At 42.2% G+C, this 27,749-nt stretch overlaps 4 protein-coding genes across 7 annotated transcripts in view; 2 read left to right on the top strand and 2 right to left on the bottom strand.

Annotated features, from left to right (window-relative positions):
- Nucleotides 1-19,137, bottom strand: part of hnrnph3 (heterogeneous nuclear ribonucleoprotein H3 (2H9)) — a 76,001-nt gene extending 56,864 nt beyond the window's left edge. Inside the window, exon 1 of the mRNA XM_049009068.1 lies at nucleotides 18,970-19,137. The gene's annotated coding sequence lies outside the window, so the exon portion shown is untranslated. The remainder of the gene's footprint in view (nucleotides 1-18,969) is intronic.
- On the bottom strand, nucleotides 532-8,198 carry ppm1g (protein phosphatase, Mg2+/Mn2+ dependent, 1G). 3 transcript variants are annotated; one of them, XM_049009057.1, is made up of 10 exons: nucleotides 7,623-8,198; nucleotides 7,186-7,255; nucleotides 6,842-6,927; nucleotides 5,956-6,085; nucleotides 3,143-3,630; nucleotides 2,912-3,025; nucleotides 2,503-2,737; nucleotides 2,126-2,255; nucleotides 1,895-1,994; nucleotides 532-1,641 (listed from the first exon to the last, which is right to left on the bottom strand). In XM_049009057.1, exons 1-10 carry the CDS (start codon nucleotides 7,731-7,733, stop codon nucleotides 1,453-1,455), a joined length of 1,653 nt encoding a protein of 550 aa, XP_048865014.1. In that variant the 5' UTR covers nucleotides 7,734-8,198; the 3' UTR covers nucleotides 532-1,452. The 3 variants fall into 3 exon arrangements, with proteins under 3 accessions (XP_048865014.1, XP_048865015.1, XP_048865016.1); XM_049009058.1 differs by having other exon boundaries at nucleotides 2,912-3,027; nucleotides 3,148-3,630; XM_049009059.1 differs by having other exon boundaries at nucleotides 2,912-3,027; nucleotides 3,151-3,630.
- Nucleotides 8,427-11,164, top strand: c3h6orf120 (chromosome 3 C6orf120 homolog). Of its 2 annotated transcripts, none has more exons than XM_049009093.1 (2): nucleotides 8,427-8,567; nucleotides 9,711-11,164. In XM_049009093.1, exon 2 carries the CDS (start codon nucleotides 9,741-9,743, stop codon nucleotides 10,293-10,295), a length of 555 nt encoding a protein of 184 aa, XP_048865050.1. In that variant the 5' UTR covers nucleotides 8,427-8,567; nucleotides 9,711-9,740; the 3' UTR covers nucleotides 10,296-11,164. The 2 variants fall into 2 exon arrangements, with proteins under 2 accessions (XP_048865050.1, XP_048865051.1); XM_049009094.1 differs by lacking the exon at nucleotides 8,427-8,567 and adding an exon at nucleotides 8,580-8,809.
- Nucleotides 11,818-27,484, top strand: phf10 (PHD finger protein 10). Its single transcript, XM_049009062.1, has 12 exons — nucleotides 11,818-12,110; nucleotides 19,988-20,094; nucleotides 20,288-20,418; nucleotides 20,546-20,629; nucleotides 20,741-20,865; nucleotides 21,341-21,490; nucleotides 21,609-21,718; nucleotides 21,877-22,033; nucleotides 22,171-22,308; nucleotides 26,073-26,181; nucleotides 26,353-26,541; nucleotides 27,136-27,484. The coding sequence occupies exons 1-12, from the start codon at nucleotides 12,042-12,044 to the stop codon at nucleotides 27,228-27,230; spliced, it is 1,464 nt and encodes a 487-aa protein (XP_048865019.1). The 5' UTR covers nucleotides 11,818-12,041; the 3' UTR covers nucleotides 27,231-27,484.
- Nucleotides 27,485-27,749: the final 265 nt, after the last annotated feature.

Genomic DNA, 27,749 nt, shown 5'->3' with positions numbered 1-27,749 from the left:
TCCTAACATTCAGACATACGAATAAAGAGGACTGTAAGTACAAGTTATGTTCATTGGGCTCCCATTTCCTGTCCACAGCATCATTTTTTTTTCTATGTGTCAATTCCGCCTATTCTGGCTGCTACTCCCGCCACGCAGCCGTGTAGCATACTTACTCCCAGCATCCTAGTTTGTACTTGCGTATACCCTTAAAATGATGTTGAATAATGACTCACGAACATTTCAATTTATTAATGGCCGTGCGGAACGCATCTCATAAGTAGAGGAGCATCTGTATTTAAAATATAGAGTACCAGTATGCTGTTTTATATACTCCTGTGGAAAATATAGGCCAAACCCAAATTGCATGTTAAACTTTGGCCCATTTTTGTGTATATGTAGTAACTGTCTACTTGGATCATATCAAGGATATCTCATGGTTGATGTCCCACCACCAATTGTGAGGTATATGCCATGTTGGTGTACCTTGAATGATTCATGTATATAATTTGGCAACAGCCTCACGAACAAATATCAAAATAAACGAGACTGTTTATATCCATAAGTTTATTGGTTCAGGAAAAATGGCATCTCTTTCTGAACAATCTTCATTTAGCTTCTGCTCAACCAACAGTGACACCTTGAAAAAAGTACCAAAATATATATTCAAAAAAATACCTTGTATATAAACCTACCTATTGAACGGTACAGGTCTTAACTAAATAGAGGACATAGGCAGGTGTCTTATGATTAAAACTACATCCCATTAAGCTAATGCCTCCAAGATGACAGAAACAGACGGTGGACAGTCTTTTCAACAAGGAAGAACCAAAAACAAGCCGGCGAGATCATTAAACCCCCCCGTTTCTCAGATGCAAGAGAAACCTCAGGACCATCATGGATCTCCTCCCTCCTGCATTCAAGGGATAGTCATCTTCCTTCCCCTCATCTTTGAACGCATGCTGGAAAACTGACCCTAAAGGGGAAGATGAGTCTCAATCCTGGATGTGTGTCAAAAACAGAAATGGCTTCTCCTGGAATTTTCATGATGAGAAAGAACATGAGGAAGGGAAAACAAAGACGGGACCTCAAATTTTAAAAAAAAGTATTTGAAAGTGGCAACATGTTGGTGTTAAAAAGGGGGGGGGAAAAGCACCAAATGTCACATCACAACTCAAGGGGGAAAATATTCTTCGGTTGACAAGTATGAAAAAATTATGTACAGAGTACAGGCATGGATGGTCGCAAAACACACTCATATACACTACTTCAGTCCGGTCAACAGGGGGCTTAAAGTTACAGTCTCATACATCCAAAACTGCTCTTGAATGAAGGGGGGGTGGGTGGGAGATTTACATTTACACAAAGCATGACTGCACCTCCGCTCACCAGAGAACAGTCTTGTGCTGAATCTGGTTTCCAGTAGGGAGTAAGTGCGTATATAATTGTTTGTTGGAGGGACCAGGCCGGCCACTATTCCTGCTTTGCCTTTTTATTTTCAGCACCATTTTTCTCCAGGCTATCGTCCTCCGACTTGCGCTTCCGGATCTGCTCAACTGAGCCACTGGCCTCATGTTGCCTTAATGTCACCACAATGCAGGTCATGTTGTCGCAGCCCGTGCCATCCCCTGATGTGTCTGGCGCCAGGCACTGATCCAACAACTGCGGGGATGGGGGTCATACAGGGGTCAGTATCCACACCCCGTGGCCCCACCATATCGGTGGTCAGAAGGTGCATCAGGTTGCCACACATAGAAAATGAAACTTTCAAAAAGTCAAGGTAGCAATCAACATTCACTGAATATCCCAATCACTATTGGTTTAATACAGTTGATCTACAGCACACAATCCTACCCAAACTCCAAAAAATCATTTACCTCATTATCTTCATGAATACAAGATGGTGTTGCCTTACCTCTTCCACAATAGATGACAATGCCCTGACCTTGCCATTCTCATTGGGTTTTATCCTCTCACTGACAAAGTCCACCACTTCTTGGCTGCTCATCACATTCCTAAGGGCAATGGTCACATGACTTTAGGAAGGCAAAGCAGCTGATGGCCCAGGCTTGAAAAAACACTGGGCCTATCCCTGACACTCAATGCAGTCTCCTTTATAAAATCATATGGACAATGGAGCACATACCAGATTCCGTCGCATGCGATGACCATGAAGTCATGTTCTTCGTTGAGCGCGAGTACTTTGACGTCGGGCTTGGCTGAAATCATTTGGTCTTCTGGGGAAAGAGTCTTGTTCCTTTTGTAAAAGTGATCCCCTAGAAACCACAGGTTGCCAAAGGGTCCGTGTGAAAAATACATAACCCATAACGGCATCTATCTTGAATTATGTCCATATAAATTTTGGTAGGTCAATGAACTTGGGAGTTGTAAGTGGATGAAATTTTCACCCACTGCTGTGAATATTGGGGGTAATTCTAGCACTTCTTAGAACTTATGTGAGTGGGAAAAAAACCATTCCCTGGCACCCTGGGTGTATGGCTAAATCCCGCACTGTAATGTTACCTATGGCCCTGGAGAGGTTCAGCCCCCCGTTGACACGGCCATCCATGGTGACCTTCCCGCCAGCGTTCTTGATGCGAGCCAGCTCCAGCTCATCCTCAGGCTTGTGGTCGTAGGACATGTCCACAGCCTTGCCCTTCTCAGAGAGCACGCAGCGCGAGTCACCTGCGTTGGCCACGATCAGCTGCTTTCCCCGGATCAGGGCCACCACTGCAGTAGTGCCACTGTCAGAGCCCGGCTGAAAGAACAGGGATCCATTTAGTTTACATGGATTGGAACACGGGAAAGGACCATTCCAAGTCTCTGGGATCAGAGGACTTCCCCATTTCCTTTGGCCAGAGAAGGAAAGCACCCAGATTCCAGACTGACATCAGAGCCAGACACACAGGTCTCCAAAATATCAAACAATCACCTCTTCTTTCCCATCCATGCCAGGCAGACACATCTCTTCCTCATCAAGCTCCTCCGTGTCACCTTCCTCATCTCCTTCACTGCTGTATTCCCCTTCATCATCCTCGCTGCAATCCTGAAAGGATTCATTCCAAGCTCGTCTTTGTGTCATGGTGACGGGGTGTGTGTCGCGCAGTTTGATTTGTTAGCTTTTCTGTACATTATGCCCCCCTGCACAGGACCCTGTCCTCACCTCCTCCTCCTCCTCCTCCTCCTCCTCACTGCCCCCGTCTTCAGACTCATCCTCTGCTTCCTCAGACTCATCACTGTCCTCAAAGAATTTTGACTTGGTCCCTGACTGGACCTGGGTGCTGGAGGACGAGCAGGAAGGTCCGGGCTCACCCTCCACCCTGGAGGCCTTCTCCCCTGGGGCCTCCCCCGTTGCGCCTCTCCGGCAGGCACGCATCTTGGTGGACCCACTGCTCCCATCTGCACTCTCAGGCCTCTCCTTACCGCTGCTGCCGCCATCCACCGCCACCACCCCCGCGGTTTCAGACTCTGCCTCGCCGTTCACGCCCTTTTCAGGGAAGGGTCTCTCACCATCCCCTGCCTCCTTCTTGCTACCTGGGCAGGCCTTCTTCCCGTACCTCACGGAGTTCAGGTTCTGGCCATAACGCACCAGCAGCTCCTCGATGGTCATGGTTGCCTCCTCGTGCAAGAGGGCAGCCTCCTCATTGTCCACTGGGGTGAGAGGGGAGTAAACAAGATGCCTTACAGCCATGACATTTGCATCCTGAATCCAAGTAAGTCTTAATCAAGCATCACTTTTATTCAAGGTCAATTAAAAGGGCATGCATTGTCCTCTAATACACATATATTTTTAATTCCAACTAAATTCCAGGGGCTCAAAACAGTTTTCGCCTTAAGTATGACACTTAAAATTCAATTTCTCTTTAGCTCAGGGATTTATTTAAGGCTGTTGCACAGAGTCCCTTAAAAGGTTTCCTTATGGTTTGTCCTTAAGGAAAAACCTTAATGGATTTATTGCATTGAAAGACATTTTACAGCAATAAAATCGTAGTTTCTATGGCGATTGTTTGCTTTCACTCACACCTGCTGACGATACCCGTCATCATTTACTGAAATAGTATTTGTCTGATAAATAAAATAAAGCCAGATTTCATTCCCGGTGCATCATGCTTATGAAAATGTGGATTATTCCCACTGGTGTATTGTGTTCACTGCAAGTAGGTACTTTTTGCTCTAATTAAAAAAAACTACTAGCGGGGCATATGGCATTAGTTTGCCGTCATATCAAAGTCTAAACTCACATAAATATGCCACTCATGAGTGCAAAAGTGAAACTTGAACACAGGACGAAGAGCTGCGTGTGTGTTCATCATAATTTCACTTTCTCTAATGCATTTTTCTCCTCCCAAAGTCATGGTTGCGCACATGCGCATTTTCTTCGGCCGCTTTCTGCGCTCAAGGGAAATTTTTGCGCTCGTGTTCTGCCAGGGAGAGGTTTTGACAGTTTGGGGGTGGAGTCATGCCGTTTCTAACAGCAAACGCTATTGGTGGATGAAGTATGGTTTATCTATGTTACAAGTATAATTTCACTGATTCTCATAGCCAATATAAAACAGAGGGTTACAGATTGCAGCGAGACATTATTGGGATGCTGAGGCAGGCATTAAGTTCTTGCCTGTTCCCCCCGTTAACATATGGCCTCTCTGAACCTGAGCTGCATCTACGTTATCAGTTAAACAAGCCATCTTAATAACGATGCTGTCTAAATGATTAACTTAAATTAAATGGATAAAGTCAGTACTAAAAACATTACACTAAAGTCTTTATCTGGAAGTAGTTTGATACCTGACACCATGGAGACAACTCAGTGTGTTCCCATGTGAAAAAAAAAATTCTAAATCAATTCCCAAAGGGGCATTACATTGCAGATTGAAGTACTATAAAACAGAATAGTTTAACTAACCCACAATGTTCAAATAGCTACTGAAAACTTGGTAATACTCAACACAAGTGGTTGCATGACGAGGTCTAGAAATTATGTATGGTCTATGGAAACTTGTAACACATGACAAGTATGGAGATGCCGAACCTAATGCCTGCCTCAGCATCCCAATAACGTATGTCGCTGCATTCTGTAACTATGTGTTTTATATTGATGGGGAAACAGGAAAGGTGGTAATGAGAATCAGTGAAATTATACATAACCATACTTGATCTTCCCCCAAACTGTCAAAACCTCCCCCTGGCAGACCACGAACGCAGAAATTTCCCTCGAGTGCAGAGAACGACCGAAGGAAATATGCTTTGCGCGCGAACACAACCATAAAGTTGGGAGAAGAAAAATACACTAGAGAAGGTGATATTACGATGAATGCAGCTCTTCCTCTTGTGTTCGTGAGTTTCACTTTTGCACTCGCGAGTGGCATATTTACGCGTGTGAATTTTGACTTTGATGTGATGCCATACAATAAACTTTGCCGAATGATTGACAAGCACTGGTGCCAACTTCGAAGATATGGCAGAAATACTGGGAAAAGAACTAGTAGAGGAAAAATTGAGCAGATGGAATTGTTGTATGATTACGTCAATTACATTTTTTGCATGTGTCTCCATATTTCTAGATTGGAGAATTCCATCGTTAACTGAAGTACTTGTGTCTAATATTGCTGGTGCACAGGGTGAAACTTGCCAGCGCTTATTAGCCAACATTACATCATTTTCTTATTCTGTGAAACCAAAAGATCAATCTGCTAGCCAGATTTGATAATAAAATTATAAACATGTCCCGGGGTGTACAAATAAAATCATAAATTCACTGTCAATCAGGCAAAATAAATTGCTCATCATTAATCATATCCACTGTTCTCAGTCACAGAACACTTCTCAGGATCCATTCATTTTCATCATTTATCACCATAAACTTGGTGGTATTGCACTTAAAATACAGGGATTTTTTTTGCCTTAAATCTTAACTCAAGGTGTTTTATGGAACCAGCCCCAGCCCTTTAGAGGAGCATTCTCTGTCTGTGTGATTACCATCATCTTCTTCAGCCACCCTGTCCTTGGTCATGTCTTCCTGGGGTCGACCCGCGATCTGGGATAGCTCCTTAATCACTTCCTCTGTGGTGATCTTGTTGTCAATAGCCAGGAAGGCATCTTCCAGGGCCTAAATCACAGACACCTGCTATGAGATGTTGATCTCACTTCCTGTTGTATTGCTGCCCTCTATGTTGCAGGCACTCAGAGTTTAACCCCTTGTGCCTGCAGAGCCATTCTGACTAGGTGAGTCCTGCCAAATCTGAGCACTGCTCCTTCATCCCACACTAGCACTTTATCCAAAAGCATCCCAAGCCTGCTGCTAAAAGAAGGATGTATGAAACACGACAGGTGATGCATTAAGCCCATTTAAAGCCGAATATAGGAAGCTACGTGCTATGGCCATTATGCTGCGTTCCATTTGAACTCAAACCTCAGAAATTCTGAGTTCCTAGTCAGAAACTGCAAACCCCCCCCCCCCCAAGTCTGAATTCCAACTCGTGAACTCAGAATTGACACAACCCCAACCTCAGAATTCAAGATGGCTGCACCCTTTATCAGCAGAAGTTAAAAGTGCAGTTTTATACTGATAACTTGCTCAGCCAGGCAGCTTCTCAGATTTAAGATAGTCTGGGTTAAATGCAAGTCAACGAAAATAAAGGCCATTTAAACTGGGGTAAGTTAAATACTACTAGTTATTTCGAAACAAGTCCCTGGTATTGCTAAATGGCTTTCCGACTTGCTGTACTGGAATGTCATTAACTTGGGTGTGATTTCATTCCGAGGTCTGAGTTCTGACCTCCGAGGTAAATGGAACGCAGCGTTAGCCTCAGGACGTCCACTATGGCAACCACACACCCAGGTCACATGACTACATCTAACCTACCTTCTGCAGCTTGCCATCTTTGTATGCCTTCTGGTCCTTTATGATGTCGGGCAGATATTTTGAGCAGTAAAGAGCGACCTCTTCACCTTCAAAGACATATGAATTGTTGCCTTGACATGAGTTTCTTTTCATTTAAACAAGTTTGACTTCATAGCCGCCTCATTAACTGCAAATAAAAAAACCCAGGCATACAAAAAGCAGTCTTCATCTTATCTATTAAGTGTATCCAGTATTAATGACCACATATAATAAACACAGGTCACTTTTGCAGAATAATCATATACACAATTCTGTCAGTTTACTGGAGTCATGTTTTGTAATAAATAGCACTATGCTTCGCATACCTCCATGTCCATCATAAACCGCAAACATGGCAGTTTCCTCATCGAGCTCTGGGATGCAGTTATGGGCGTCCTGGAAACGAACCAACCATCACAACGCTACAGAAGACCAGGCTAATCACTCAATCTTTAGCAAAATGTATGATTCTGAAAAACGATATAAAGCCCTGATGTTTAACAGGTCCTGTGGCTCCTCTACCGCAAAAGCTGACAGAACTACTTAAGTTGTCGAGTAAGTTTCACATTAAACTTTTGACTGTTTAAAACAAGGTTAATATAAAGCACAATCCAGACACACACTTCAGTAGTATAACCCAGCACTCGTTTTACAGAAAAAAAAGCCTAAATACATCCAAACTAATTATTTCAGCTAAACTCAATACCCAATAACGGTGATGCCTTTTCGGATCATGGGGAGAAAAATTACAGCTAATGCTTACCTCCATGGATACCCGCCAGCCTTGCATGGCCGCGAAGCCGTAGCTCATGCTTTTGTTACCGCCATCGGCGGTGGATTTAACGGTGTTGGGCTGGGACAGATAAGCCCCCATGATGGAGCTGGAATCAGACTGCCGTTGTCGGGGAGTCCAACCGCTGGCCGGAGGCAAAATAATCACACACAAAATGTATATTAATGAGTTCAGCTGCTTCCTCCGAGATCGTTTTCAGTCATCGCACTCCTGTCACCCCGTAACGTTCAGCTTTCTGATGGCGCGGTCGGTATGGAGGCACCGCGAAGTTAAATTAAGACGGACAGCAGCTTTGTATCTTAAAAAGCGGCGGCAAGCGGGACGTCTTCCAGACCAGAAGGTGCTATAATTACGTTGCTTAAACGTAAAGCCGCCCAAACTAGCCCACTCCAAAGGCTTAAGATTCAGTCTAAAATTGCACTTAATTTAAAAAACATGCTACTAGTTAGTAAAAGCAGTGTAAATAAAGAGGAAAAAGTCGAGCACGTGTACTCTCGAACACAACCAACAGCCTCTGAAAGTGAACCGAAGGCGTAAAGGAAGCGGAAGCGGGTTCATTGAAGAACCGGCGCATGGCTATTTGCACCGGAAGTAGATGCTACAATTTCACTAGCGCGCCAAAACATGACCTGAGTGACATTTGAAAAAAGGCGAATGGGTATCGCTATACGCCTACTGGAATATTAGAAAAAATTATGGCCATGCATTATCAACGTCTCCATTTCTAGTATATGTAATTTTAATAATGTATATACAGCAAAAATGTTCCACCCAGTTGCTTCCTATTGGCGCTGCATTTTTCTCGCGAGTTTATAGCGAAATCTCGTTATCCGGCCTCGCTTTGCACCATGGAAAATGGCGGTCCAATGGGTGTCAGACTGATCCGTAGGCGTGACGGCTAATGCTAACGCTAAGGTTAGTACTTTATTAATACTAGGCGCTATCTACCCATCACAGTCGCACGTTTAATTTCATATACCTGCAGTGAAATATATTTAGACTTGAATCAGACGATTTCTTTTAAAATAGAAATGTTAACTTGCGGATCTACTATGTTTTATTAGGTAGCTTTAGGTAGAAATAGTCCGTATTTGTTTTGATGTATCCGTAAATTACTGTGTTAAGTAATACCCAAAAGAAAAACGTTCCATGCTTAAGTATGTAAAAAAACATAACTGTCTAGTTATGACATATGTCACAGTTAGTTTTCTGTCATATTAGCCAGAGCTAGCTATACTGTTTCTGGTGAGCTGACGAAACGTTTGCTTTAGATTATTATACAGCTCCAAGCTAATGTAAGCGTTTTTAGTCCTAATGTTTGGGGTGAATGTCACTGCCATATGTTCATTTCTATTCGAGTTGGATTAGCTAACTTGTTGCTGGTGCTGTTGTTGGTGTACGTGTCTAAATAAATCAAGCAAGACACAAAACGCATACGCAGCATGAATTATATACTCTTTAGATATTAATTCGATTCTTTTGACAGGATTCACTGGCATCTGGATACTATTAAGTGTTATGCGGTCTGTGCTACGTGATCATTTTCGGCAGGGTTCTGTTGCACATGATAAGAATGTACAGGTGAAACTCGAAAAATTAGAATATCGTGCAAAAGTATATTTATTTCAGTAATTCAACTTAAAAGGTGAAACTAAAATATGATATGGACTCATTACATGCAAAGCGAGATATTTCAAACCTTTATTTATTTTGATGATTATGGCTGACAGATTGTGAAAAACCCAAATTCAAAAGCCCAGAAAATTTGAATATTACATGAAATCAATAAAAAAAGGGATTTTAAATAGATAAATGTCAGACGTCTGAAAAGTATAATCATGCATATGTACTCAGTACTTGGTTTGGGCCCCTTTTGCATGTGGTTTTTAATGTCTGATAATTGTCAGGTGTTGAGGGTTTTAAGGCGAGATTTACTACACGCGATCAGTTTTGTGTTACTCTGCTTGTTCTACCCAATTAAGTCAAACATGTTTTCCATTTCATTGTGTTACACCTCTGACTTGACGTGGCTTGACGTGCGTGGTACTTTCGTTTTAGTCTTTAACTGGGTGGCCGCCCTCTTGAGCGATGAAGTGGTCCTGCTGTTGGCCTGTGCTGCTCTGGCTGTCCCTGACGAGTGGCTTCCTTCATACAACTGAGGATGACAGCACTCCTGATGACTGGGTCCTGCTCCACGTGGTGCAGGGGCACATTGGCTCTGGGAACTACAGCTACCTCCGGCTGAACCACGATGGCCGAATTGTCCTGCGCCTCCTGAGCCTCAGGGGGGATGCTGACATCTACGTGTCTGATAAGACACTGCGACCCAGCTTCGACACGTACAAACTACAGTCAACCACATGCGGCCCAGACATGGTCGTGGTGCCCCTGGACTTTGCACGGCCAGTTGGCATTGGTATTTACGGGCATCCGTCACATCAGGAGAGTGAGTTTGAAATGAAGGTCTTTTATGACCAAGTTGTCCCAGAGGACCCATTTGACAAAGGCTCTTATTTCTCAGAAGAGGTGAACAAACAGGAGAAGAACATTCATGTCCCAGAGGATGGCTTCCAGGAGGAGGAGTCAATCCTCTGGACTATTCTGATTGGTATTCTTAAAATAATACTTGAAATCCTTTTTTGAAGGCCCGTCTGTGGATGTTCTCACCTACCAGATCAGCAATACTGTGAAATTACCAACGTGCAAGTAAACTAAACACAGCTGTGCACTATGTTCACCAGCAGCAGACATTTAAAAGAGCAAAAACGCCTCTGTAGAAATGAGATGAGAAGGACCTTTTGCATTGCATATATTTTCTTAAATGAGACTTTCCAGTGAAGAAATTCAACAGGTGATTGGTGCCAGAGTTTGGTCCTTCTGCCATATAAACCATCTGACTTGACAATCTCTGTGTTAGCTGAAGATTAAATCAGGTTATCCATGGTATGGTTGCAAAAACCTTATTTCCTAACAGAATATCACTTCCACTGCCATCACTGGTCTTGTCAGGTTTTTATTCTTTGAATGATACAATGCAGAATTCAGTGTGTCATCAGTATTTTGGAGGATGAACACAACAGAGTGCCTTCTAACATCAATATTCATGGTGAATGAACATTATTCATAATTTAGGGTTAGGGTTGCCAACAAAGACACAGGCTGATCACTTGAAACATGAGTTTTTGGTAAACAGTGCTTGTTGTCGTTTGTGGAAGTGCAAATTGCATAACCTAACATTAAAAACTGAATAGAGTGGCTTTGGGCCACAGCCATGAGAACAGTGATTGACAGGAACAGAAGTGCCGGTGTATTGGGGGCAAGACCTGTCAGTCTGAGAATTGCCTTGAGCAAAACTCTTAATGCAGATTGTTGGAAACTTTTTGTTTTTGTAAAACTGTCCTTATAATGGGTAGTGTTGATTTGAATGTTAACAGTGAGGCTTAAAAAGGTTAAATTTGGCTGTTATCATTAATTCAAGTTCTAATGTTGGTGAGGGTATGGGCGGGGGGGGGGGGGGGGGTTCAAAATAAGGTCTTTTGTTTACTCAGGGTCATGAAAAATTCTTTGTTTTTTCTCTATTTTCATCTTACGTAAATGGTTTGTAATGTTTCTATGTGTTTATAAAGAATATGCATTTAAATGCATTTACCAAAAAACAAATAACGTCAAACATTGCAAAAAATAACTTGACCATATGACCTTAATGTCTAATTTTACATTGTGATGTTTGCACCAATATGAGTTTCTTACTGTGTAGAAGGGTACTGGGAAAATCCCCAAAATGAAACAGTGTTGAATGTTAAGTAAAATAACAATGTAAGCTGTAATATAACCAAATAAATGTTATAATTTTTTTTCAGCATACAACAAAACACTATGTGCATATTTTGTTATTACCTCCATGTAATCTACTTTTGCATCAGTCAACTCTGGCACTTGTTCCAAAATCAGTGTGTAGGATTAGGACTCTCCTTTTAATGGTAAAAAAAAATTACAGTATGTTCTATTTTGACTGCCATGGAAACAATGCTAAACTAAGTTTTTTAAAACACTAACATGTTAAATGTTGTAAATCGACACCGTATCTTAATTCTGTCCTCATGAATAACCAATACAGCGCACGGAGACAGAGAAGAGTGGAAGCTTCTGAGCTTCTTCAGAGCGCACCCACGTGTACACCCCAGCACGCATGCGCATACTCATTCGTTTATTATTTATTGATAATAAATTATTTAAACGGGGGAAACACTTCTTATAATAATAAATAAGAGCCGTTTTGGCCTACACGGCGCAGTGGCAGCGAGTGGTTAGCCAGGATTTGTGGCAAGTGCGGTTAAGAGAGAGCCTTGAGAGTCAGTCCGCGTTTTTGATGGGCGCGTCGCTGCCAACATGGCTGCGCTTCTGCCCTCCAGAGTCTGCGACAGCAGCCCAGCCACGCCGGGAGCCCACTCCCTAAAGGTAAGTATCTGCATATGGCTTAATAATGGAAAGCCGGGAGCAGCTTCAAAACGCTGGCTGGCCGGCTGTTTTTTTGGGGGCTCGGGGTGAGTTTGCGGTAGTCTGCGGGGTTCTTCCCCTTCGTCCTCGGGGACTCTGAGCGAGCCACGGTCTTGCACGGAGTACGTTAGCCGAACAGCCAGCGCGGGTCTGTAAGATACGATTCGGCGTATGGCTTGAGTGAGCGCTATGACACTTTGTCCCACCGGGGTTCCACAAGCAGACAGCGGTAATGGGAGTTTTCGCCCCTTTATCGCCAACAGCAGCACGTAAAAGTATCCATAACCCCCTGTAAGATAACGACGTGGCTTCACAGAGCAGCTGCAGGTACGAGTAGACTCCACCGTGTTCGATGTGTTTACCAGCGGGAGGATCAATCAGACTAACAAAACCGGATAAATATAGACTTTATTTAGTCGGTCATTTTCCCGCCTTGATGCCTATGTACATCGTGGCGTCCAGCAGCTGTACTGTAATACGGCGGTTTGACCCTCTGTGAGCCTGAAGATTTTCCAGGTGTACCAATGAGTAGTTTGTGCATATCAGGCTAACCAAACCGGCAGCATTATCCCTGGATACCCCTGGCAACGCAGGAGAATTACTAGCAGGACCTGATATGTTAAAAGATAGAACTTATCAACGACGTAGCGTTAAGAAGGTTTCTAGAAATCGGGCCCAGAAACTTGACCGATGTTTTTGTAGTCCGGTCAGTTCAACTGCCCCCCCTGACCCAAGTGTCCTTGTGATGGATGAAGCGTAATCTTTAGGTGTATAAAATTCCATTAAGTTTGAAAACATAATCATTCGACTCACAGGCACTACAAATATAATTTCAAAATATTGAGATTAGTGCCTCTATGATGTGGTAATGCAGGGGTTTCAATGGGGACCTTTCTATGGTTTAGTATTGTGAAGGAATACATGGTTGGTGGAAATATATGTTTTTGATTTCTATTGTTATTATTAAGTTGAAGATTACTTGTTGAAGTAATCTGTTAGACAGCAATGTATGGTTTGTTTATATATATTCATTCTCTTTACACATGAGAGGTGTTCCAGTTACGATGCGTGAGGAATGCATGAGTTCTATTTAAACTGTTTTGACAGAACTCGACATCAAACATAAAAACTTTTGTGAATAAATATTATGAAAATATTATTGAGTAATTGTCTTCCTGATAAATAGAAGGGGAAAATATTTATAATTAGCTGGAAGTGAGTAATACCTGCAGTGGTCAAATTGGAAAATATTAGACTGTCTAAATTTCTTCAGAATATGTCTATACATAATATATGTTTTAATTTGGATCGATTCAATTATAGAGGTCTTATCTAGGATGATGGGCTTATTTTATTTTTGTATTTCTTCACGACCTTTGATAGAGTGAAGTATCAATTTATTTTGGGTGCCCTTGAACTTTTTGGATTTGGGAATTGTTTTATTACTATAGTTTCAGTGTTGTATAAATATATAATAAGTGTGATGTCATTGCAGTGTGGGACAGCTAATAGATTTCATTTAATGCGAGGTATATTCATCAAGGATATCCTATTACCCCCAACCGCTTTATTTTAGCTACTGCGTTATCAGTATGTAGTAAAACACATGATGATGTTCAGCCATTAAATGTGTCTGGAATGTCTGTGGTTATCACACAATTAGCAGATAACACTATTTTTTAAAATAGAGACCCCACCTTAGCATCAAAGGCTTTACATGCTGTGTTTGTTTTTTTTAGAGGCTTCAGGGTTAATCTTAATCTTTAAAAAATGTGAAATCATTACCATTCAAGAGCATTCAGATGAAACTATATGTAAGATCCCAGTTAGAAGTATAGTTAAATATTTGGGTATATATATGTATGTAAAAATATTAATCAAAGGGAAAATTTGAACTTTAATTTAATTCCGTAAATAAAGAGAGGATCGTAAACCGCTGCCTGCAAAGAAACATCAGTATTTGGGTGAATTTTGCTCACAATAGTGGAGAGTCTTGCACAGTTAGTTTTCCCTGCGTATTCTTTAGTAGTCCCTAATCATCATATTAATGAATTGAACAAACTTCATTATAAGTTTTCTATGGAACAATAAGTCATCTGATAAGGAAAAAATGATTTGGTTAAAACAATAGAGGATGGTGGTCTGAATGTGATAGATTTTGAGGAAATTAATGGATTTATCAAATTAAAATCATTAGACTTTCTTAAAACATGAACATATTTTGCGGTTTATTTTCCCATGTCATGTATTTCAGTTGGTTGGAGGTATTCATTTTCTTTTCGTTTGTGATATTGAACCCATGGGACTACCTGTTAAATTATCTAATTATCATAAACAGATGTTACTATATTGGAAAATGTTGTATTCACATAATTTCACTCCCCACATTATGGCTGAACATGGCTTTCGTATGGAGACGTTCCTTTTACGTATATACTGTACTGTACCTTTACAAGATGTGAATCCCATTCGCAAAGTTTATTCCCTTTGGAACTGTCAGGGCCTGCTCCTCCGATCCTCCCGTGTGCCACGCCCCCTCATCTACCTCGTGTGGAATCCCTGTGTGATCAGCGCTGTTTCGAGTTGCTGTCATTAGTCCTGTGTATTTAAGTATGCTTCCAGAGTCCGGTCATTAACGTCATTTTGAGTTTGCTGCCTGTTCCTCGAGAGGCATTTGCTGTAAACACTAAAAGGGTTCAATTACTCATTCTACCTTACTGTGAATGCAAAAGAAAACAGAAGCCAAAGCCATGTTCTATGAATTAGTAGGGGTAACATTAGTATACTGTACTGTAAATGTGCTAGTGTGGCAAATATCCGTTGTGTGATTCAGTACTCTATTTTTGCATCAAACATTTGTTTTTTTTTGTAAAGGTAATGTATTAAGCTAACTTTTAAATGAAATTAAAGCATTTTGGGAGCATATTTAGGGTTTAAATGATAGAAATAAGCATTTATTACCATTTTTAGTGACAAACATCCACAAATCTTCGTTATTCGCGACGGGTTCTGGAATGTAACCTCAAGAATGTCCAAGGTCTTATTGTAATGGATATATTTTATGGATCAGATAAGGATCATGCACTGAATACATCACACAACAAACCACCTCAGGGATGAGAACCTGAGTGCAGCCATGCGGTGGGCGATGCCTCAGCACCACACTAGTCCAAATGGACCATTGTGAGTTTTTCCTGGTGGCTGGAGTGGCAATCATGCTACCAACCAAGTTTTCCCTGTAAGTTGGAGGACCTCCTTTTAAGGCTGGATGCAGATTAACATCATACCCAGGATAAAGCAAATGCAGGTTAAGGGCCTTGTAGAATCACTCTGGGCATTCAGGGGATTTCAACCAGCAACCTTCTCGGTGCTGGCACAGATCCCTAGCATCAGATCCACCACTCCACCCTGGAAGAGTAAGATTATTTTTATAAAGATTGGATGGAAAGGAATATTTGGTCTATTGTTCATTTAATGGATCATAATGGAGATTTGTTAGACCACAATCAATTTGTTCTGAAATATAACATTAATTGTTCAGTTAAAAGATATCTTGAGCTTGTTCAAGCCATTCCTGTTGATTTTCTAAGGTTGGTTAAAGGAATTTTACAATATTTGACTTTTATCCTGAAAACTGCCTTTATGTGTGGGTTAGGGTTGCACAATTCTGGAAAAAGCGATTCTTTTGCTTAGAATTGAGATCACGATTCTCTGTAATGATATTTTTTTTCCTTAAATTTAAACATTTTGTGTTCATTAAACTGCAAAAGGAAACGCTACAAAACATGAATGGGTGCCAAACATATGATTGCCCCAGGACCAGCATATCAACTTCTGATAACAGAAAGGTAATGCTCAGTTGACCATTCAAATCAAGCGACTTTCCTCGTGCTTGAAGAACCGTCCATGGATCTATCCTACCTTGCGTTGGAGTTATGGCTTATTTCTGCGTTTTCAATGTTCATACATCTTAAATATTTTATTAAATACATTGATCACACTTTACTGTCAGCATCACACTGATTTACTATGCTGTATCTCGAAATACCCGACATGTTTTAACGTTTAATCTTAAAAGGTATTTCAGACGGGGGGCGGCATGGTGGTGCAGTGGTTAGCACTGTTGCACCTCTGGGACCCGGGTTCGAGTCTCCGCCTGGGTTACATGTGTGTGAAGCACCCGTGACCCAGTAGGATAAGCAGTTTGGAAAATGGATGGATGGAGGTATTTCAGACACACAATGCCTGTTTACATTACATTAGTTCGTGTTTTTTAGACAAGTTATGTATTTTACTTTTTGGATTATCCGCTTTCAGTTTCAGCCCATAAAAATGACAATAACATTTTCGGTAAGCTAGCAATAATCGATAGATATATCTGTCGTATCGCAGTAAGGTTAGGACAAATTGACATTTTGAGCTATTTTTTCACGTACATGTGCAACTGTCTGTAAATAAAAGTGCCTGTATGAAATTGAGTACATTTGGCTCTGACTTGGAACTGTCCATTCATTATTACTTTATGGGAAAACAATATTGAGAGATGTGTCGTATATTGCGGTTCAGCTGAATGAGATATGATTTTCAGCCCATATCGCCCATCTTTAGTAGGACAGCAAGGTATTGGAAAATTTCTAAGTATTGCAATGTGATTTTATTGTAATAATATTGGGGTATTCATCAAACAAAAAAGGAGTTCAACAAACGTCACAAAAACCCGTCTAGGAGTGATTTAAACAACAAGGATGAAAATGTTTATGATTAGGGGAAAATGGTGGCACAGCTGAAGATGGTGGTGCAGGAGGTAGTGCTATTGTTCGGCAACCAAAGAGTTGCAGGTTCGAGCCTTGGTTCCTCCTGACCCCATCAAAGTGTCCGTGAGCAAGACACTGAACCCCAAATTGTTCCTGGTATGCAGTTTGGCACCTTGCATGGCACCTTCGCCACTGCTGTATGAATGGGTGAATGTGAGGCACAAATTGTAAAGCACTTTGAGTACTCGTAGGAGTAAAAAAAGTGCTATGTCAACGCAGTCTATTTACCATTTAAACTTTAAACTGATTTTTTTTCAGGTATAATAATTAATATAGCAAAACATTTTTTTTTCCTTTGAGGGAGTAAAAATGTTTTAGCGAACTCCCTGCACTATAATGTCCATATAAAGAACTGAACGTAAGAAAAAACCTGATCTTAATCTAGCTAGCTAAATATTGGGACATCAACACAATTCTAATTTTTTGGATCTATACACCACCACAATGGATTTGAAATGAAACGAACAAGATGTGCTTTAACTGCAGACTTTCAGCTTTAATTTCAGGGTATTTACATACAAATCAGGTGAATGGTGTAGGAATTACAAGTTTGTATATGTGCCTTCCACTTTTTAAGGGACCTAAAGTAATGGGACAATATGCTACTCAGCTGTTCCATAGCCAGGTGTGTGGTATTCCCTCATTATCTTATTTAATTTATTTAATTTTTGACACTTTTTATTGATCCCCTTTGGGATAATTGTCTTTACGCCTCCCACAACTTGCTCTTTTTTCATAGAGGAAGTTGTCTGCGAAGGGCTGCCACCTGTAGCAGCGCCCAGGGAGCTGGGGGTTAAGGGCCTTGCTCAAGGACCCACAGGCTGGGGCTGGGTTTGAACCTGCAACCTTCTGATTACAGGCACACAGGCTTACAAGGAGCAGATAAAAGGTCTAGAGTATATTTCAAATGTGCTATTTACATTTGGAATCTGTTGCTGTCAGCTCTCAATATGAGATCCAAAGAGCTGTCACTATCAGTGAAGCAAGCCATCATTAGGCTGAAAAATAAAAACAAACCAGAGAGAGAGCATAAACATTAGGTGTGGCCAAATCAACTGTTTGGAACATTCTTAAAAAGAAAGACCGCACCGGTGAGCTCAGCAACACCAAAAGACCCTGGAGACCACGGAAAACAGTTGTGGTGGATAACCGAAGAATTCTTTCCCTGGTGAAGAAAAACCCCTTCAGAACAGTTGGCCAGATCAAGAACACTCTCCAGGAAGTAGGTGTGTGTGTGTCAAAGTCAACAATCAAGAGAAGACTTCAGCAGAGTGAATACAGAAGGTTCACCACAAGGTGTAAACCATTGGTGAGCCTCAAAAACGGGAAGGCCAGATTAGAGTTTGCCAACAACATCTAAAAAAGCCTTTACGGTTCTGGAACAACATCCTATGGACAGAGAATACAAAGATCAACTTGTACCAGTGTGATGGGAAGAGAAGAGTATGGAGAAGGAAAGGAACTGCTCATGATCCAAAACATACCACCTCATCAGTGAAGCATGGTAGTGGTAGTGTCATGGTGTAGTGTCAGTTTGTTTTTGTGCAACGTGGTGTTTTATTGTTAATTTGGGTAGGGAGTTAGGTGTTAGTATTGTTCTTTTGTTTGTATTTTGTTTTCTCCATCAGGATTAGCTTAGTTTGGGCATGCGTGCGGAAGTGGTGTTTTTGTTTATTATTTTGGCCGTGATCACTCCCGAAGTCTGTTAGACTATTGTGCAACTGTCTGTGAATAAATACAAGATACAAAAAAAGATCCCTTTTGTGTCCCGTGTTCCCTTTCCTCCGCCCCTGGTTGTCCTGGTTTTCCCTTTCCCTCTTCCCTTTCCTTTCTGTTGCATTCCAACCCTAGACTAGACCATAACAAGAGGCCTGGCAGAGCATCACCAGGATTGTAACCCAGCGTCTGGTGATGTCTATGCATTCCAGACTTCAGGCTATAATTGACTGCAAAGGATTTGCAACCAGCGGCATGGTGGTGCAGTGGTTAGCACTGTTGCCTCACACCTCTGGGACCCGGGTTCGAATCTCCGCCTGGGCCACATGTGTGTGGAGTTTGCATGTTCTCCCCATGTCGTCGTGGGGTTTCCTCCGGGTACTCCGGTTTCCCCCCACAGTCCAAAAACATGCTAAGGCTAATTGGACTTGCTAAATTGCCCGTAGGAATGCATGTGAGAGTGAATGGTGTGTGAGTGTGCCCTGCGATGGGCTGGCCCCCCATCCTGGGTTGTTCCCAGCCTTGTGCCCATTGCTTCCGGGATAGGCTCCGGACCCCCCGCGACCCAATAGGATAAGCGGTTTGGAAAATGGATGGATGGATTTGCAACCAAGTATTAAAAAGTGAAAGTTTGATTTATGATTAATTTGTCCCATTACATTTGCTCCTTTAAAAAATGAGGCTGTAATTCCTACACCATTCACCTGATTTGTAAGTAAATACCCTCAAATTAAAACTGACAGTCTGCAGTTAAAGCACATCTTGTTCGTTTCTTTTTAAATCCATTGTGGTGGTTTATAGAGCCAAAAAGATTAGAATTGTGTCGATGTCCCAAGATTTATGGACCTGACTGTATGTGTATTTTTTTTTGTTTTGTGTTGTGCCTATGCTTTGTTGTTGCAGTGGAACGTTATGTGTAATGTTAAATTGCTGTGTTTATCATTTTATTTTATTTTTATATTATATTTTATATATGTATATGTATATATATATATATATGTATGTATATGTATGTATGAAGGGGGTTAGTGGGGGAAAGGATTACATGGTCCGAATTAAATTCTCATTCTGCTAGTTAAGTAGCCCTGATATCAGTAGATTTATCTTAAAAGCAATTACACAATTTGTGGGGTGGGGGGGTATATTTTCAAAGGAGAAGGTTTTTGCCATTTTTTCCCATGTGCATGCCATTACAACTCAAGCCCTTAATACATGTGACTGGATTCTCTATTATGCATAAATGACACATTACTTTTAAGTTAAGAATTAAATGGAATGTGTGTATTTCCCCCCCCCCCCTCCACAAAGGATGACATGGAGGAGAACTCTAACGATGGCAGTCAAGCCCCAAAAAGGCGCAGGATGGGATCTGGAGACAGCTCTAGGAGCTGTGACACCTCCAGCCAGGATCTTGGGTAATTATAGTCTAAGTAATTAAGTTCCCAGTGACTCACATCACAAGCCGTGTCTAAACCTGTTTGCCAGTATTTGCATCAGAAACCGATGAAATCATTCCAGGAGTTTGAAAGCCTTTCTGGTATCGAGAATGCCTCCATGCTAAATGAGAAGCCTTTGTGGGGGTCCTTGCTGTATCTCCAATCTTTGCAGGCCTACATACTTTCCTGCAGAGAATCTGATTGAGTACAAATGGCCCTCGGATGACAGCGGGGAGTACTACATGTTACAGGAGCAAGTCAGCGAGTACCTTGGGGTCACGTCCTTTAAGCGCAAATACCCAGGTAAAGCTTTACAAAAGCTGCAGGTCTAGCCACATAACTAGGGTGTAGTGACAGTGCACCAGTCTGGCAAGTGGCTTTTATATAACCTGGAGATCGTTTCTAACAATGAAATTCTTCTATTTTGGAGATTTGGAAAGAAGAGACCTTTCTCACAAAGAGAAACTCTACCTGAGAGAGCAAAATGTCATCACTGAAACGCAGTGCACCCTGGGTGAGAGTGTTACTTGACCGTGATGTGAATGTCAAACCTCTGCTCATGTAGGATGTGTTCAGGGCCCTGCTTGTTCATTATACATCCTCTCCTTTGTACTGATCTGCACAGGTCTCACAGCTCTGCGTAGCGATGAGGTCATTGATTTGATGATAAAGGAATATCCAGCCAAACATGCTGAGTACTCTGTCATCCTCCAAGAGCGGGAGCGGCAGAGGATCACAAAAGAGTACTCTGTGAGTAATCACTTGGACCTGCTTCTGGGGTCTGTACTGTATCAGCATTAACACTCGCTTGTTCTCAATTTACACCTTACCTAATTTGTCTTATGGGATAAAATGTTGTACCTTTTCTTCTGAATGTTTGATTAAATGACACATTGTATCATGTTGTTAGTATAATTAATCTAAGATCCCCTTTAACCTGTTTTGCACTATAGTTCTGTGTGACAGTCCTATTCAAATCTGTGGTTCCATCTTTTTGAATTTGGACATGGATGTTACTCCCTCTGTGCAATTTTTGACAGATGATCACTATATTATAAAACAAAATATGCAGTGACATTATGTGGCCAAAATAGCCATGGATGCAATCTGTAATGTCGTTCTCTGTAGCAATTCTGACATCTGTTCTCTTCTTTAGACTAAAAGCTGCACACCCTGTAGTTCTGTACCACCTGAAGACGGAAGACATTTTCTGTTCTTTTTCTAGCAAATGCAGCAGCAGATCCCACAGAAAGTGGAGGCCAGCAAGGTGCCTGAGTATATCAAGAAAGCAGCCAAGAGGGCAGCGGAGTTCAACAGCAGCTTCAACAGGGAGAGGATGGAGGAACGGCGAGCATACTTCGACCTGCAGACCCATGTGAGTCAACCGCCAGAGCCATGGGTGCAGTTATGAATACAATTAAAAAAAATAATAAAATTAATAAAACAGAAGTAAGGTTAGAATTAGACACAAGTTTCTTTGCAAAACCCCACAGATTATCCAAGTGCCCCAGGGGAAGTACAGGGTCCTGCCCCCGGAAAGGACCAAGACGGGGCCGTACCCGGTGGCGCTGATCCCTGGGCAGTTTCAGGATTATTATAAGAAGTATGTAGGACCTGTGGGGCCATGCTCTTTGTAACTTGCGCTGAATTTATTTTGATCGCCCAGTTCAGAGCTGGTCATCTTTGAACCTTTAGTCCTGGTGTGGTTAATGGTTAGTTTACAGATTGACTCTCACCCACCAATCTCCTGGCTGTGTGCAGGTACTCCCCGAACGAGCTGCGCTATCTGCCCCTGAACACAGCCCTATACGAGCCTCCGCTGGACCCTGAATTGCCCGCCCTGGACAGTGATGGTGACTCAGATGACCCCGACGACACCGGCAAAGTCGATGAGGGCAAGAAGGCCAACGGCTCGTCGGTGGGTGGCAGCATTTGGGGCAAGCTGTGGAATGAGGGTGCATGTAGGGTTCAGGGAGGATGTCGGAGTCCATGTTGTTCAACAAAAACATTAACGACAGATGCTTATTAGCCATGAACCACTGTCACCCCCCACAGGATAGCTCCTCTGGGAACACCTCGGATGGAGACAGCCAGGACAGCACAGCGCAGGCCAAGGCTAAGGATCGGGCCGCCGCCCCAGGAAAGGATGTCCCTGTACGCCCCCTCCAACACAAAACTGTCCCTGGGTACAAGGTAGAAGATAAAAGCCCCTGACTTTACCAACAGCACTTTCCCCACCCCCTTCCTATTCATGTCTGCCTCGCCTCTCTTCCCCACAGCAGACATGACACTTAAAAAAATAATAATAATAATTTTTTTTTGTACCACTTAGGTTACTGTAATTTTTCTAGATGTGCACACAGGGGCGTCTCCTTTCTAGAGCAATAACGTTTCTGAGTTTTGTTTCCTTGCTCCTCTGTTTAAACCCTGCCCCTGTGTTATCCCCTATTTCCATTGTCTTAATATATCTCTCTTTTGCCAGCCTCTTAGGCACTGAAAGGCAAGTGAGCACGTTACTCTGGCTGCTAGATTTACTAGTGCTAACATTTGGGTTATATAGTTTGTTCGTTATGCTTTGTAGCATTAAAATACGGTATGCCCTTAACAATATATATTGTTTGAAAGCTGAGTTTAGTATGTGTAATTTTACTTTCTTTTTGTAACACTTTACTTCTGTATTCCTACATTGTGTACCAAATGTGGGTTTAATAGTCTAGCATTTATGATGTCCTGGATTTTGCTGCGAGATGTGAGTCTATCAAATGCATAGAGACTGATTGTAGAGACCATCACATGGCTCGTTGCTTTTCCTGTTTTTTGCCTACTTTTTTTAGTAGAATGTTCCTGAAATATGCCTATATGAACTTTGTAACCGATGGATCAACAAAAGATCTTTACATAATTTTCAAAAGGCTTTTCACTTGGCTGGTTCTCAGTCTCGAATTGCAGGGCACTGCAAGTGTGTGCATCTGCCATCAGATCTGTGCCCCATAGTTGAAATAATGGGCCATGATGGAAAATGCAATGTCCCCCAAAGTACTTTTACCAGAACTCAATCCATTGTCCACGTTTTGGTCTTTAGTGCATAATTTAATGCATTATATATCTTTATGTCCCTTCTGTTGTTTTTCGACACCTCCAATAATAATAATGACACTTTTTTTTTTATTGATCCCTCCTGGGCAAATTCTCTTTGCCTAACTCGTTTTGCTCTCCATGACACACAGACAGGTGAGTGCAAGCATGGCAGCCACCTGCAGCAGCACTCATGGTTGCATTTTATAGCAGTATTTTGCCAAAGGGCATGTAAAGGCTTGGACATAGTGTACTTTTTCCCATGTTTGAGTAATTTCTGTAGCTAGAGTTTAAATACTTGTACCAAATTGTTTTAGGAGAAATTCCAGGGACACTATGAGTAAATGTTAAGAGAATTAAAATTTTCTAGCCCAGCACAGTCATGTTCTTTAGTTGAGCGATGTTCTGTTGTAGGGCAGGTATGTGTGTGGAAGTGTGTCAGTTCGGGAGTTTAACATTAGGCAATGTGGCTCAGCCTAAGTCCAAGAGGCCATGGGGCATGTCTCTTTCTGGACCAGTTCTTTGATAATAATTATCCCAGATAGAATGAATTTAAAATCGATTCAGTTGTTCAAATTAACACATTGTTAATTTACTTCTGTTCAAAGCCAGAGTAAGTTTTAAAAAGTAGTGGTAACATTTCAGCTTTCTTATTTATTGCTTTTAATTTTTGAATGTTCTGTGTTACCTTAGCTGAAACCTCGCATGCAAACAGCCTCCGCAGTAGGACCAAATGATTTCAGTGTGAGCTCAGCTGGGACAGAAGTTGACATGACTGCTGCTTGTCTGGGCCTCAGGGGATGTCAGTGATGGCTGATCATGGAGATTCAAATGATTAAACACCTTAATGAGGTCTGAATTTTAGATTCAGGCAATCCTGAAATAGTTCATTTGGTTTTGGGTCTAACTGAATTATGCCAAGTGGTTCTTTGTGTAGGATGAATGCTGACCTACACATAAATAGCAATTCCAAGCTGCTTGTACATTTTTCACAGCACTATCTAAATACCGAGACCCCATTCAAATAAGTGGCCCTGGGAAGTCAATCCCAAAACAAGGTGCCTGAATCTGTTTTTAGTCATAATCTTCTAGAAACTAGTTCTCTTCAGCACAGAGCTTCTGTTGATCCTGTCCAACATGCAGTGTATCATGTTTTATTTTGATGACTGTTTTTTGTTGGTGTAATTACTTGCTAGCTGAAGCTGTGTAATGGGAGCTGCCACTCCTCGGACTGTGAAATGTTTGAAGGCTGATGGTATTCTCTGCATAACTCTGTGCTTCATTCACGCCTCTTCCTGCTGCACCTCCCTCCCGTTGGGTTCTCTGTCTGCATTTTCAAAAGGCTACTGCGCCTGTCATTTTCTTCACCCAATTAACACAGAGTTTGCCTGAAATGTCACGTATTTAGGTTTATTACAGATAAGCGTTGAAATAAAGATTTGAAAATGTCCTGCACTAATTTGTTTTGCCCCGTTGACTGTGTATTAGAAGCCTCCTCTCTGGGTTTCCCGGCACGGTCATCCAGGCACACTCATTTTCACAGCCTCATTTTCTCTGTGCAGAGACCTGACAGTCCTGAATCCGCAAAAATACTCTGGGGTGCTTTGGTGGTGGTCATGTTGAAACCAACAACAGGAACCTTGGTTGTAATGCATTTTACCAAGGTTCCTCTAGAACACTGGTTCTCAACCTTTTTTGCACCGCGACCCAATTTTTACCATGCCAGCTCAGTCGTGACTCTACATCAAGCATAAGTTTAAATTCATGCTGTGATCAAGCACGCAGTGCACTCTGCAGTATATGCCAGTCAATGCCTGTCGTAACTGATTCGATATACCAGTGAATTTTAAATTAAGCATCTGTGGTTTGGCTTCTTGGTTTGGTTGAGTTGTCATTAGTTTTACGCTAAGCATTTGCAGACCCAAGACTCATTTTATAGGTTTTTATAGGGCTGGGAAATCTTATTGTGGATCACTATAGGAGCTTGCTGGTTTTAAAATTGCTTACATTTCCGACTCTGCCTTGCAACTCTTTCAGAACTTGCTGTGACCCAAATTTGGGTTGTAACCCATGGGTTGAGAATCATTGCTCTAGAAGTTAATAGCACAAGGCAAACTCTCTCTTTAGAATATCTGCAAATGAAAGTCTGGAACCATAGTTTCCCTGACATGGGTCTCAATATGATGATGCCGAGTTTTATTATTTAACTGTAACATCAGTTTGGTGAGGCATACAAACAAAGGAAAAAAATTGGCAAAAGTTGTCAGATCGAAATGGGTCAAACATAAACACATTCATGTTGGTTTATTATCTCTTCACTGAAACACCAGTGGTCATTTATCAGCACCAACAGATGTGTGCTAAGCATGTTTGTGTCTGAGGATCTGTGTTTGTTTGTATTGGCTGTGAAAAGTCTTGCAAAAAAATTGCATAGATTATAAAGGTTTCCGCCTGTGAGCAGTACCAACACAGTATGTAAGTCACAGTAGCTCAATGCCACCCTCTGGTGGTCCAGAATTAGTTGTACTATTTGTCATGCTTCACGCTGCTTGCGTCTGTTGGGTTTGGCAACATTTATCAGCCTGTAAGCTTAAATTTATATCAGCATGTACTAATGTTTTTGCAAATGTTCTGTACTTTTGTCTTCTCTGTGGTAGGCTTATACCTGGAAGCTAGTTTATGCTAAAAGCGGTTGTTAGTGGAAAGCATAGAGGAAGTTTTGGCACACCTGCCTCTCAGGGTGGCTAAATTGCGCTGTCTCTTGTACTTAACAGGGGGGTACTTTCTGAGCCCATTCGGAGCCCCTTAGTACCACTTTGAGGTGGTGCCCCCCTCCCCTGCCCTGTCACCGTGGTCTTTATAGCCATGTTCTGCCCTTCCAGCCTAAGATCATTCCCAATGCCTTTTGCGGCATATGTCAGAAGGGTCTGGAGTCCAACAAGAAGGGCAAGCCTGAGGACCTCATTCACTGCTCGCAGTGCCAGAACAGTGGTGAGTGGCCTCCTCTCATGTGACCTGCATGTCATGTGACCATGTACTGTATCATGTCTTTTAGCTTGTCGCTAAAAATTCCAGAAAATCCCAATTCTATCACTGTTTTGCTGAAATGCCTCTGTGCCCCCCCCCCCCACCCCCCCCCCCCCCCCCCACCCCCACCCCAAGGACATCCGTCCTGCCTGGACATGAGCACCGAGCTGGTGGCCCTGATAAAGACATACCCGTGGCAGTGCATGGAGTGTAAGACCTGCATGGTGTGCGAGCAGCCCCACCACGAGGAGGAGATGATGTTCTGTGACCAGTGTGACCGTGGCTTCCACACCTTCTGCGTGGGCGTGGTCTCCATTCCGCTGGGTGAGCCCCACGCCTCCTCCCACCCCACTTCAGCTGCCGCCTCTCCACGTAGTGTTGCTACTTTTGAGTCAATTCACCGTTAATAAATCTGTGTGTATATGCAGGAATATGTTTGCTGACATTGAAAATGTTTCCCTAGACATTCCTGTTGCAGAACCCTCTGTATTTACACTGTTGTTTTCAGAATGATTGAGTAGTTCGGGGGGTTGTGCTGTTGCCTGTAACCTTCATGGTTGGGAATCTGAATCCCATCACTGAACTTCATGCATGGACTTTGTATGTTCATTCTGTATGCATTTCTTCCCACATCCAAAGACATACTGTATGGCTGATGGTAGTCTCTAAATTGTGTGTGTGTGTGTGTGTGTGTGTGTGTGTGTATGTGTGCGTGTGCACATGTGCCCTGCAATGGACTGGTATCCCATTGTTGGTATACCCCTGTCTTGTACCCTGTCCTGTTTACGGTAGGCGCCAGTACTCCTAGTCTGGGACAGGCTGTTGAAGAGTGGGTGTCAACTGTGACATGGCAGCAGTACGTCAGGTCAACTGTGTAAGTTTAACCTATAGCCAACTTTCTGCCTTTTTATATCGCAGGTCGCTGGGTTTGTGAACTTTGCACCAAGGAGTTCTCAAGCCCAAAGAAAAAACCTGAAATAAAAACCCAGAAAAAAACCAGATCGTTCAAATAAACCCGGGCAGATACGAGACATCCAGGCACGAGTGAGTCTACTGCTGAATGGCCGCTGTTAGGGGCCATGTGTTTATACTCACCACTGATTGTGTGTATGGGTATTTTTTGTTTGTGTTGTTTTCTTTTTTGTCTTTCTTTAATCTCAGGTCCAAGATCAGGTTCCTAATATCATGTATATATCGCTTTGATACGTTTTAGACCCCTAAGAGCTGTGATTTGAACTGTTTTGTTAATAAAGATTTTACAAACCGATCGCTGCCTTTTTCTTCTGTCCTGTGACCTGCTGAAAGTTTGTCACTGAAGCACTTGACCATACTTGTTCTCGCATACTCATTTTATATTGTCTTCTATTGCAGAAGACCAGAGCCAATACTAAGAACAAAAGCACAGAGGACAGTAAAAATCTCGATGTCATTCTTGCCCATCCCTATTGTTAAATGTATCAGTTGCATCCTCTCCAAATGAGAGCAGTCTGATGATTCATTGCATCCTAAGTTCGTTCTTGGAAGGCAAGTTG

This window comes from Brienomyrus brachyistius, chromosome 3 (assembly GCF_023856365.1).
Source record: "Brienomyrus brachyistius isolate T26 chromosome 3, BBRACH_0.4, whole genome shotgun sequence".
NCBI classification, from domain to species: domain Eukaryota; kingdom Metazoa; phylum Chordata; class Actinopteri; order Osteoglossiformes; family Mormyridae; genus Brienomyrus; species Brienomyrus brachyistius.
Note: the sequence above shows the minus strand (reverse complement) of the source record. Positions and strands in the feature narration are given on the sequence as shown.

What these genes read in the sequence shown, in the direction of transcription:
- phf10 (XM_049009062.1), top strand. Translation starts at nt 12,042, where the DNA reads ATGGCTGCGCTTCTGCCCTCCAGAGTCTGCGACAGCAGCCCAGCCACG. An exon ending in CTTTAAGCGCAAATACCCAG is followed by an intron (nt 20,419 to 20,545) that starts GTAAAGCTTTAC and finishes TCTATTTTGGAG; the next exon opens with ATTTGGAAAGAAGAGACCTT. An exon ending in GGATCACAAAAGAGTACTCT is followed by an intron (nt 20,866 to 21,340) that starts GTGAGTAATCAC and finishes TTCTTTTTCTAG; the next exon opens with CAAATGCAGCAGCAGATCCC.
- ppm1g (XM_049009057.1), bottom strand. Translation starts at nt 7,733, where the DNA reads ATGGGGGCTTATCTGTCCCAGCCCAACACCGTTAAATCCACCGCCGAT. An exon ending in GAACCTCTCCAGGGCCATAG is followed by an intron (nt 2,256 to 2,502) that starts GTAACATTACAG and finishes TGTGGTTTCTAG; the next exon opens with GGGATCACTTTTACAAAAGG. An exon ending in TGTCATCTATTGTGGAAGAG is followed by an intron (nt 1,642 to 1,894) that starts GTAAGGCAACAC and finishes CCATCCCCGCAG; the next exon opens with TTGTTGGATCAGTGCCTGGC.
- c3h6orf120 (XM_049009093.1), top strand. Translation starts at nt 9,741, where the DNA reads ATGAAGTGGTCCTGCTGTTGGCCTGTGCTGCTCTGGCTGTCCCTGACG.